Below are 11,745 nucleotides of genomic sequence, written 5' to 3' on the forward strand. Positions count from 1 at the left end.
CAGATGTCCTGAACACTCACTCATATACCTTTCATATCAGCCTGCTGCTCCTGCAGATGTCCTGAACACTCACTCATATACCTTTCATATCAGCCTGCTGCTCCTGCAGATGTCCTGAACACTCACTCATATACCTTTCATATCAGCCTGCTGCTTCTGCAGATGTCCTGAACACTCACTCATATACCTTTCATATCAGCCTGCTGCTCCTGCAGATGTCCTGAACACTCACTCATATACCTTTCATATCAGCCTGCTGCTCCTGCAGATGTTCTGAACACTCACTCATATACCTTTCATATCAGCCTGCTGCTCCTGCAGATGTCCTGAACACTCACTCATATACCTTTCATATCAGCCTGCTGCTCCTGCAGATGTCCTGAACACTCACTCATATACCTTTCATATCAGCCTGCTGCTCCTGCAGATGTCCTGAACACTCACTCATATACCTTTCATATCAGCCTGCTGCTCCTGCAGATGTCCTGAACACTCACTCATATACCTTTCATATCAGCCTGCTGCTTCTGCAGATGTCCTGAACACTCACTCATATACCTTTCATATCAGCCTGCTGCTCCTGCAGATGTCCTGAACACTCACTCATATACCTTTCATATCAGCCTGCTGCTCCTGCAGATGTTCTGAACACTCACTCATATACCTTTCATATCAGCCTGCTGCTCCTGCAGATGTCCTGAACACTCACTCCATATACCTTTCATATCGGCCTGCTGCTCCTGCAGATGTCCTGAACACTCACTCCATATACCTTTCATATCGGCCTGCTGCTCCTGCAGATGTCCTGAACACTCACTCCATATACCTTTCATATCAGCCTGCTACTCCTGCAGATGTCCTGAACACTCACTCATATACCTTTCATATCAGCCTGCTGCTCCTGCAGATGTCCTGAACACTCACTCCATATACCTTTCATATCGGCCTGCTGCTCCTGCAGATGTCCTGAACACTCACTCCATATACCTTTCATATCGGCCTGCTGCTCCTGCAGATGTCCTGAACACTCACTCCATATACCTTTCATATCAGCCTGCTACTCCTGCAGATGTCCTGAACACTCACTCATATACCTTTCATATCAGCCTGCTGCTCCTGCAGATGTCCTGAACACTCACTCATATACCTTTCATATCAGCCTGCTGCTCCTGCAGATGTCCTGAACACTCACTCATATACCTTTCATATCAGCCTGCTGCTCCTGCAGATGTCCTGAACACTCACTCATATACCTTTCATATCAGCCTGCTGCTCCTGCAGATGTCCTGAACACTCACTCCATATACCTTTCATATCAGCCTGCTGCTCCTGCAGATGTCCTGAACACTCACTCCATATACCTTTCATATCGGCCTGCTGCTCCTGCAGATGTCCTGAACACTCACTCATATACCTTTCATATCAGCCTGCTGCTCCTGCAGATGTCCTGACTAGACTTCCTGGTCAGCTCTGAAGCGCCGTCTGGTGTTTAGTTTTATATCACCTAGGGGAGCGTTTCAACATGTACACCTTTGGCCACGTGCTTGATTTTCAATCGACAACATAAGAGCCACTCATAGATCTCCACTTTTGCTCACCTTTTAATTTCCATTCAAATTACACATTTTGAGGTTTATTATAACAGAAAGTGTATTTATTTATGAATATATAAATGAATAATGGCCTACATATGACTATTGTGTTTCAACCCCTCCTACAAAGGCGCACTTGCATTGGTCTGCTTGCACGTGCGTAAGAACTGGAGGAATATTAAGTGAATGTTGATCTCTCTATGGCTTCCTGTTCTAGCAGTCAAGCCAATCAGCACTCTTACATATCGTGAACAGTACAATTGAAACAAACAAGAAGAGAAACTGTTGACCTACATGGGGGACATAACGGGTATAGCTGTTAATGGGTGTCTGTAGTAAACCAAGATGTGGTGTTTTTGTCACCAGGTTTGTGGACTGTAAAGATTGCGGACGGAAGATGCATCAGATATGTGTTCTTCACTATGACGTCATCTGGCCATCCGGGTAAACGTTCAGCCTAACCTCTGACAGGGTCACAAAATGGTGGGAAGAAGTTCTATTCGATACCAGTTACATGAATGACTCTTTTTCTTTCTCTCACTCTGCAGATTCATCTGTGACAACTGTTTGAAGAAGAGTGGGAAAACACGGAAAGACAACAAGTTTTCTGCAAAACGTACGTCCTCTTTTCCATTGCCTGGCTATAAGCCCCGTCTTAAAGTGGCGATCCGCAGTTGAAACCATAACAAAGCGTTATCCCCGCCCCTGTTTCGGTACAAAGCTGAATGATGGGGCTGGAGAAATGTAACTGCTTTCAAATTCATAGACCAACCTATGGATGCAAGGACTGACCATCCGTGGTATCAAACATATAGTTTTAATATAGGCTGTATAGTGTTTGGTTACATTTACTTTGTTTTCAAACATTGGAGTAAAACAGATTATTTGGGGTTCTGATGGGGTACGATGGTTGAACTGAGCTCATGAGCCATTTATAAGTTATATTTTTCAATAATCAATGTGTCCACACTGTATCAATCCTTCCAAGGTCATCATTTGATGTAGCAATGGCTGATTTCCCCTTTAAGAGTATTGGAATACTTAGCCAATTCGTCATGCAATATCAAAAACAAAAAAGCCAATCTTTTTGAACATCTGTTTAATAGCCTAGTTATTCAAGCTTTACAGAAGCCTTTCTCTCTCTGACAAACCACTTCCATATGGTACGTGTCATGGGCTTATGACATCACCGGCGTTCACCAATTACCTGCAGTAGCTCTCTCACCCACACATTTGTGGTTTTGCCTCTGGTATTTGTAGTACCAGAGAGCGTGTTTGACCTTTCCATGCACATGGCATTAAGCTAAATTAGACTCTGTCTGCACATTTATTCATACATAAAACATGTCCTGCTGAATGAAGGCTTAGTTTGTGCCCTTTTGGACCAATCTGTGTCTGTGTGTGTGTGTGTGTGTGTGTGTGTGTGTGTGTGTAGGGTTGCAGACGACGCGGTTGGGCATGTACATCGAGGACCGGGTGAATAAGTATCTGAAGAGGCAGAACCACCCTGAGGCAGGGGAGGTGTACGTACGAGTGGTGGCCAGCTCTGACAAAACTACAGAGGTCAAACCTGGCATGAAATCCAGGTAGAGACTGAGGAGTGGACACGCACTTGTAGTGCACTACCTAACATTTTAGAGTACTGACGGTATACACATTTATTGCACTACTTTAGTTGTGCAGGCACTGTCACAGCATGTAAGGAAGTCTTGTCTGTACCTCAACATAGTCAATACACTAAATATGTGTCCACGCTCCTGTTTTATTGTTGCCAGTAAACAGTGTGGTCGGCACCCTTGTTTGACTTTGGCTTTGCAGAGAGCCCAAAAGATAAGAATACACCACATAAAACCTGATGATCATATATTCATCTCTTAAATCCCATGTTGTTGAACCTGCATGTTTGAGCAGACTAAACACACTCCCTGTTACTGTCTTCAATGGTCCGTTCATATTTAGCAGAGGCTCCTATCCAGAGTGACTTACAGGATCAGATTAGGGTTAAGTGCCTTGCTCAAGGGCACATCGACCTTTCGTTTAGTGGCCCAAAGCGCTTAACTGCTAGGCTACCTGCCGCCCACTCAGTTTGGCCTCTTTGACACGTGGTTAATGTTCGATGTAGACCGACGCCTGTCTTTCTGTTTTTTCTGGTCAGGTTTGTGGACACCGGGGAGATGTCTGAAACCTTCCCCTACAGAACCAAAGCGCTTTTTGCCTTTGAGGAGATCGACGGCGTGGATGTGTGTTTCTTCGGGATGCACGTTCAGGAGTACGGCTCGGACTGCTCCTTCCCCAACACCAGGTCAGCACCTGTACCCCCTACATGGGGCTGGTCCGGGAGTACCTGTACCCCCTACATGGGGCTGGTCAGGGAGTACCTGTACCCCCTACATGGGGCTGGTCAGGGAGTACCTGTACCCCCTACATGGGGCTGGTCTGGAGTACCTGTACCCCCTACATGGGGCTGGTCCGGAGTACCTGTGCCCCCTACATGGGGCTGGTCCGGAGTACCTGTGCCCCCTACATGGGGCTGGTCCGGAGTACCTGTGCCCCCTACATGGGGCTGGTCCGGAGTACCTGTACCCCCTACATGGGGCTGGTCTGGAGTTCCTGTAATGGGGCACAGGAAATGTGATGTGTTGGTAGACCCTTGATTCAGTAGTAACATATTAAATACATAAATGTATACATTTTTATAAATGTGTTGAAATAATTGATGACGTAATGGAAATGACTAACTGATGACATTTGTTTACTCCTGTGTCTACCTTCCTCCACAGACGGGTTTACATATCTTACCTGGACAGTATTCACTTCTTCAAACCTCGACTGCTAAGGACGGCCGTCTATCATGAGATCCTTATTGGCTACCTGGAGTATGTAAAGAAACTCGGGTAGGTCTTAATAGTACAATGAAATGCATTCATATTGCCGTTTTCTCATGTAAAAGCACTTTACTTGATGGCGGTAACTCCCCACTTGCATTAAATGTCTCCCTACCAAAACAATCAACCGTTGTCTCTTCTCCCCCATAGCTACTCTCAGGGTCACATCTGGGCGTGCCCCCCCAGTGAGGGGGACGACTACATCTTCCACTGCCACCCTGCCGACCAGAAGATCCCCAAGCCCAAGAGGCTGCAGGAGTGGTACAGGAAGATGCTGGAGAAGGCCTTCGCTGAGAGGATCCTCCATGACTTCAAGGTGATTTAGGATTACGATTATGGTTAGGATTAAGGTAAGGATTAAGGGTTAAAGTTAGATTCCCCCAAGCCCAAGAGGCTGCAGGAGTGGTACAAGAAAATGCTGGATACTGCTTTTGTGGAGAGGATCCTCCACGACTTCAAGGTAGGCCTTTCAATGGCTAACGCCTTTCAGGCCTATCTTGTAGATTTGGTACAGTTGAGTCCCCAGCCAGAGTTGTCTTCTCTGCAACTGGGCCAACCAAGCCTTCAACCTCTAAAGTGTTTTGAGGTTTCTGAATGTATTAATAGGGCTAGAACAGCAACAACCAGCCAAGCAGAAGACTTATATTAGTTGAACATTTGTGTCCATTAGACATTTAAAGTAATCTTCTTCTCCTATGTTTTTCTCCAGGACATCTTCAAGCAGGCGACAGAGGACTGTCTGACGGGGGCCAACGAGATGCCCTACTTTGAGGGGGACTTCTGGCCCAACGTGCTGGAGGAGAGCATCAAGGAGCTGGAACAGGAGGCGGAAGAGAGGAAGAAGGAGGAGAACGTAGCCTGCTCCGACACACCTGAGGTGGGAGGAGGAGAGACGAGTCATAGGGTAGACCAATGATAGTACTAGAGACATCATTATCAATAGCTAACCTACCTACATGAATACATAACTCCTACCTGTCTAGTCAAATTTGTCTTAATGTTTTTATTAATGTGAAATAATTTGTCGATTGCATAACATGCATGTGGTGAATGTTTGTGCCCTCACTGTCCTGTGTTTAAACATTTGTTAATTTGCCATATTTTTCGAACTCTTCCCTCTTCTCCTTCCCCCTCAGGGCACGCCGGGGGACACGAAGAACGCCAAGAAGAAGAACAGCAAGAAGACCAATAAGAACAAGGGCAGCGTGAGCCGAACCAATAAGAAGAAGCCTGGCATGCCGATTGTAGCCAATGACCTGTCCCAGAAGCTCTACGCCAGCCTCGACAAACACAAAGAGGTATGATGACGTCACCACGCTTGCTTTGAAATGCATGTCGTCTTTCAACGGCTTTAACTGTTTTATGAAGTTGTTTCTTAGAATGGTGCCATGTGTAGGTTCTCTTCTATAATCTCTGAGCTGGGATATTATTGGCCTGACCCAAACCCAATGTCAAACAATCAGGAACTGAGTGATGCTCTCTTCTCCAAGAGTATTTATCTTCTCTCTCCTTCCAGGTGTTCTTTGTGATCCACCTGCACTCGGCCCAGATGGCCAACATGTTGCCCCCCATCATGGACCCTGACCCCCTGCTGAACTGTGACCTGATGGACGGCCGCGACGCCTTCCTCACCCTGGCCCGGGACAAGCACTGGGAGTTCAGCTCTCTCAGGAGGTAATGATAATACATTTGATTTGTATAGCTCTTTTCATAATGGCGGAATCTCAAAGTTCTACCTCTTGAATTCTACGTTAGAATTGAACAATTATGACTGACTTACCTACCTAATTTGAATGCACTGACTAAGGCGCTCTGGATAAGAGCCTCTAAGTGTTCTAAATGTATCAATGAAAAGGAAACAATCAGTAAGAATCGAGCCAGCTAAAGCAACAATGGTAGATGCTGAAAGGCCTTCACAGAGATAGTCTGTTAAAGTGAGTTTTGGTATTTTTAAGCCAGTTATAAAGTTGCTTGATGGATGGAGTGGCTCTCGGACGGTAAGGTAGAGCGTTCTATAGGCCAATGGTTTCTAACCTCTCCTCGGGGACCACCAGACGTTTCACAATTTAGTTGTAGCCCCGAACTAACTCACCTGATTCACCTATTCAAGGCTGGTTAGTTGACAAGTTGAATAAGGTGTGCTAGCTGTGGAATAGATCAAATACATGGAACGACTGGGGGACCTCGAGGAGAGGTTTGAAAACCCCTGCCATAGAGGACCATTGGTTGATGAATTCCTACCATTTGTTCCCAAAAGGTGTAAGTGGAGCACCATGTGCATGTTGGTGGAGCTGCACAACCAGGGTCAGGACCGCTTCGTCTACACCTGTAACGAGTGTAAACACCACGTGGAGACACGCTGGCACTGTACCGTCTGTGAGGTAAGAGACACACACACGTCTTTGGAGATTTATACCATGTTCCTGTGTCCCAATCATTCAAATGAATTTTATGAAGCCGGTTGTCAAAGTGCTTTACAGTAACCCGGCCTAGACCCTAAAGAGCAAGCAGGCGATAGCTGTGCTCTCTGTCACTTACATCTGCCCATGCATGTATTAACCCCCACCTCTCTCCTCTCAGGACTTTGACCTGTGTATCAACTGCTACGCCGCCAAGGGCCACGAGCACCAGATGGTCAAGTGGGGCCTGGGGCTGGACGACGACGGCAATGGAGCGGGCAGCGCCGGCGAGGCCTCTAAGAGCCCCCAGGAGTCACGCCGTCTCAGCATCCAGCGTTGCATCCAGTCCCTGGTTCACGCCTGCCAGTGTCGCAACGCCAACTGCAGCCTGCCGTCCTGCCAGAAGATGAAGCGCGTGGTGCAGCACACCAAAGGTAATGAAATTGGTTGCTGGCATCAGTGTCCTGCCGTTGTGCCCTTGAGCAAGGCACTTAACCCCAAAACTGCTCCGGGGGCATGGCACTGCGACTGACCCTGTCCTCTTAACCTCTGTGGATCCATGTGTCTCGGGGGGGTTACACTTAGATGTATCCTTGACAATAACATATCTTATCTATTTTAGGTTGCAAGAGGAAGACTAACGGTGGTTGCCCCGTGTGCAAGCAGCTCATCGCTCTGTGCTGCTACCATGCCAAGCACTGCCAGGAGAACAAGTGTCCTGTACCGTTCTGTCTTAACATCAAGCACAAGCTTAGGCAGCAGCAGCTCCAGCACCGCTTACAGCAGGCTCAGATGATGAGGAGAAGAATGGCCACCATGCAGGGAAGAGCAATGCCTCAGAGCTTACCGTCCCCCCCTCAGGCCCCCACTACAGCCCCCAACACAACCCCCTCACACCCCCAGCCTAACACACCCCAAACCCCCCAACAACCGCAGACCCCAAACGCTGCAGGTATGTCACCGGTGTTCCCTCCTCGCAACGGTCATCCCCTTACGCCAGCTTCCCAGGGCAAGGGGGGACCTCAAGCGTCTCCTTTACACCAGCAGCAGTCACCTCTCCCCCCGCAACCTCCCCAACCTCAACCTCAACAACCTTCTCAACCACAACCCCCTCTCGCTGCGGTCAAGATGGCGCGGCACATTGAGATGGTGGCCCAGGCGCAGCAGCAGAACCAGCAGAACTACCGGGTCAACATGAACGGCCTGCCACTGCAACAGAACCCCCAGCCTCACCCCCAGCAGCAGCAACGCATGGCCGGACCCATGCAGATGGTTGGGGGTCAAATGGTGGGACCCAGAGGGCCCCAGGGCATGCAGCAGCCCATGGCCCCAGGTCAGTGGCCCAGCGCTGGGGGAGCCATAACGGGAGCTCAGCCTGGACAACCAGGAGTTGGAGTCCCTCCTCAGGTGGGTCAACCCCAGCAGGGGATACCGATGCAACAGAGACCCATGTTGTCTCCTCAGCAACAGGTTCAGAGGATGTTAGTCCCCCAGCCGGGGGGTCCCAGACCCCAGACGCCATCCCAGAGACCCGGGGCCATCGCCCCCAATGCCCTCCAGGACCTCCTGATGACCCTTAAGTCCCCCAGCTCACCCCAGCAGCAGCAGCAGGTCCTCAACATCCTGAAGTCCAACCCCCAGCTCATGGCGGCATTCATCAAACAGAGAACGGCCAAGTACCACGCCAGCAACCCCCTGCAACAACAGCAGCCAGGGATGTTGGGAGCCCAGACAGCGATGCAGGCTGGGGCCGGGGTGGGCCAGAGGCCCGGGATGCCCCCTCAGCAACCTCAACAACCCACTGCCCAAGGGATGGCTACCTTAGGACCCCAGGGGCAACTCATGAACCCTGGACACAACCCCCAACCCAACGCTGCCCAGATACAGGAGCTCTACCGGAGGCAGCTCCTTCGACAACAGCAGCAGCAGCAACAGCAGCAGCAACAGCAGCAACAACAGCAGCAGCAACAGCAGCAGCAACAGCAGCAGCAACAGCAGCAGCAACAGCAGCAGCAACAGCAGCAGCAACAGCAGCAGCAGCAGCAACAGCAACAACAACAGCAACAACAACAACAACAACAACAACAACAACAACAACAACAACAGCAACAGCAACAGCAGCAGCAGCAACAACAACAACAGCAGCAGCAGCAGCAGCAGCAGGCCCATCCAGGTCCGTTCCCTCCCCAGACCCAAGGCCAGACGGCCAGCTACTCTCAGCTCCGCATGCAGCAGCTAGCCATGCATGCCCAGGGCCAGCTCCCTCCCATGGCCCAGATGGGTCAATCTGGCCTGGGCATGGACCCCACCTCCACCACCCAGAACCTCTTGCACCAGCGGATGCTCCAGCAACAACAGCAGGGTATCTCTAACCAACAGGCCATCCTCAAGCAACAGATGGGCGGTTCCCCGGTCCTGCCTAGCCCCACCATGAGTCCCCAGGCCCACCTGCTGGCCAGCCAGCCCCAGCCTGGAGCTCACCTCCCTGGCCAGTCCCCAATGGCCAATGCCCTCTCCAACCGGTCCCCTGCACCTGTACAATCCCCGTGCCCGCCCTCGCAACAACCCCCACATTCCAGCCCTTCGCCCCAGGTTCAGCCCTCATCCCACCCAGGGTCCCCCCACCCGGGCTTGGGGGGCCCCATGCCTGGCTCCATGGACCAGGGACACTTGGCGGAGCAGAGCGCTATGCTATCGCAGATGAACACGCCCGCCAGAGGAGGGTTGAAGAATGACTTGGGCACTGGAGGGGATACGACAGGAGATACGCTGGAGAAGTTTGTGGAGGGATTGTAGCATTAAACAGGAGACTTGGGTTGTGTCCCAAATAGGTGACACCCTATTTCCAACTAGTACACTCGGGCCCTGCTCAAAATTTGTGCATTATGTAGGGAATAGGGTGCCATTTGGGATGCATACAGAAACAAACCACACTCTCCCCATCCTCCACTGATGTACTCAGACTCTGGGTCCGTCCCCTTTTTGAGACTTTGTTCTTAATGAAACTCTTTCTTTTTTTCTCTTTTTTTTTTACTGACATGTACAAAGTTTCAAGAGATGTAAAAAGAGAGAAAATGGGATAAAATGAAAAATGCCAACACTTATAGGGGAATGTTGATGTTTCCTAAAACTGGTGTTTCTTCTTCCTAATGAGTCGGGATTTTGCAAATTGCTGTTTAAAAGACGTTTAAATCACAAAGAATATATATTTTTTTGGTTGAGACCAAAATGTGCTCAGACTTTGTTTTATTTGTTTGGTATTTGGTATGATGTCATGCCTTTTTCATTTTCTTTTTTTAAGGAAAATTTACAAAACAATTGCATTATAGTATTCATACTTATAATTTTGTACCCTTTTTTTGTGTTGAGACTGTAAAATATTTTTGTCTGGGAATCGGGATAGGTTTCTTTTCTCAAGCTCTTCTCATTCCTGGGACATACATCCAGAAAATGTCTCCCTGATCCCAATATAGTGTAGGGCACTGTATAAGGAGTAGGGAGGGAGTCATTCCAGATGTAGCCCTGGCAATTGTAATCTAAAGTGTTGTACAATTTTTATAGATCCACCTGCATTTGAGAGGGAGGGACTCTTTTTCCTCTTTGTGACGTGTGTGTGTGTGTGTGTGTGTGTGTTCGATGAGAACTATCCATTTGTATTGAAATAGGAAATGGACTATGGCAGTTTGTAATACACTGGCATTTATGCAGAAACACTTGACACACATATACACGGAATGCCAAACTCTCAAAATACACACAAAACGAGGACAAAATCTCACTAGCCTGGAAACCGGAATCTCTGTCTTGACTTGCGGATGTAGAAAATTGTGGTTCTGTCATTTAAAAAGTTTGTCATAATTTGTTGTGTAAAGTTAAGTATATTAAGAGAACAGACTCTTATCCTGAGGGGGAATGGGGGACAGAAGGACTCCTATCCTGAGGGGGAATGGGGGACAGAAGGACTCCTATCCTGAGGGGGAATGGGGGACAGAAGGACTCCTATCCTGAGGGGGAATGGGGGACAGAATGACTCCTATCCTGAGGGGGAATGTGGGACAGAAGGACTCCTATCCTGAGGGGGAATGGGGGACAGAAGGACTCCTATCCTGAGGGGGAATGGGTGTTCATTGCTTGACTGCTTGTTTGTTTTGAAAAGAGAAATAAATGGTCCAGCTGTCTATCAACCCTCCATCCTCATTCCCCTCTCTCAAAAACACAAACTTGAATAAAACTTTGGGTGGGTTACGTTCTCCTAGCTCCATATTGTAAATCATGCAAGTCGTTATTAAGCAAAAATACTATAAATATAAGGAAGAGCGAATGAAATCACTGTATAAACTGGTTAAAGACTCATTTCTTACTTATATACCATATTGTTAAATAAACTGTGTGCAACAGTTAACACTTGGAGTTATACTTCTGTGTCATAGTGGTTTGTGGGATTGTTTGCCCGGCAATTTTGATAGCATAAAGTGAGTATTCAGGCAGTCTCAGAATGAGAACAGGTAGAGTGAGTATTCAGGCAGTCTCAGAATGAGTGGTGAAGTGAGTATTCGGGCAGTCTCAGAATGAGAACAGGAAAAGTGAGTATTCAGGCAGTCTCAGAATGAGAACAGGTAAAGTGAGTATTTGGTCAGTCTCAGAATGAGAACAGGTATAGTGAGTATTCAGGCAGTCTCAGAATGAGAACAGGTAGAGTGAGTATTTGGTCAGTCTCAGAATGAGAACAGGTATAGTGAGTATTCAGGCAGTCTCAGAATGAGAACAGGTATAGTGAGTATTTGGTCAGTCTCAGAATGAGAACAGGTAGAGTGAGTATTTGGTCAGTCTCAGAATGAGAACAGGTAAAGTGAGTATTTGGTCAGTCTC

At 48.3% G+C, this 11,745-nt stretch overlaps 1 protein-coding gene across 1 annotated transcript in view; it reads left to right on the plus strand.

The window, feature by feature from the left end:
* Window positions 1–11,292, plus strand: part of LOC110487234 (CREB-binding protein) — a 67,996-nt gene extending 56,704 nt beyond the window's left edge. Inside the window, exons 22-34 of the mRNA XM_036949232.1 lie at window positions 1,959–2,036; window positions 2,141–2,208; window positions 3,028–3,178; window positions 3,748–3,894; window positions 4,373–4,486; window positions 4,628–4,793; window positions 5,187–5,354; window positions 5,614–5,775; window positions 5,994–6,151; window positions 6,735–6,858; window positions 7,058–7,310; window positions 7,499–8,839; window positions 9,041–11,292. Of these exons, the coding sequence (XP_036805127.1) occupies window positions 1,959–2,036; window positions 2,141–2,208; window positions 3,028–3,178; window positions 3,748–3,894; window positions 4,373–4,486; window positions 4,628–4,793; window positions 5,187–5,354; window positions 5,614–5,775; window positions 5,994–6,151; window positions 6,735–6,858; window positions 7,058–7,310; window positions 7,499–8,839; window positions 9,041–9,672 (3,562 nt within the window). The 3' untranslated portion in view covers window positions 9,673–11,292. The remainder of the gene's footprint in view (window positions 1–1,958; window positions 2,037–2,140; window positions 2,209–3,027; window positions 3,179–3,747; window positions 3,895–4,372; window positions 4,487–4,627; window positions 4,794–5,186; window positions 5,355–5,613; window positions 5,776–5,993; window positions 6,152–6,734; window positions 6,859–7,057; window positions 7,311–7,498; window positions 8,840–9,040) is intronic.
* Window positions 11,293–11,745: the final 453 nt, after the last annotated feature.

Source organism: Oncorhynchus mykiss, chromosome 17 (assembly GCF_013265735.2).
Source record: "Oncorhynchus mykiss isolate Arlee chromosome 17, USDA_OmykA_1.1, whole genome shotgun sequence".
NCBI lineage: Eukaryota > Metazoa > Chordata > Actinopteri > Salmoniformes > Salmonidae > Oncorhynchus > Oncorhynchus mykiss.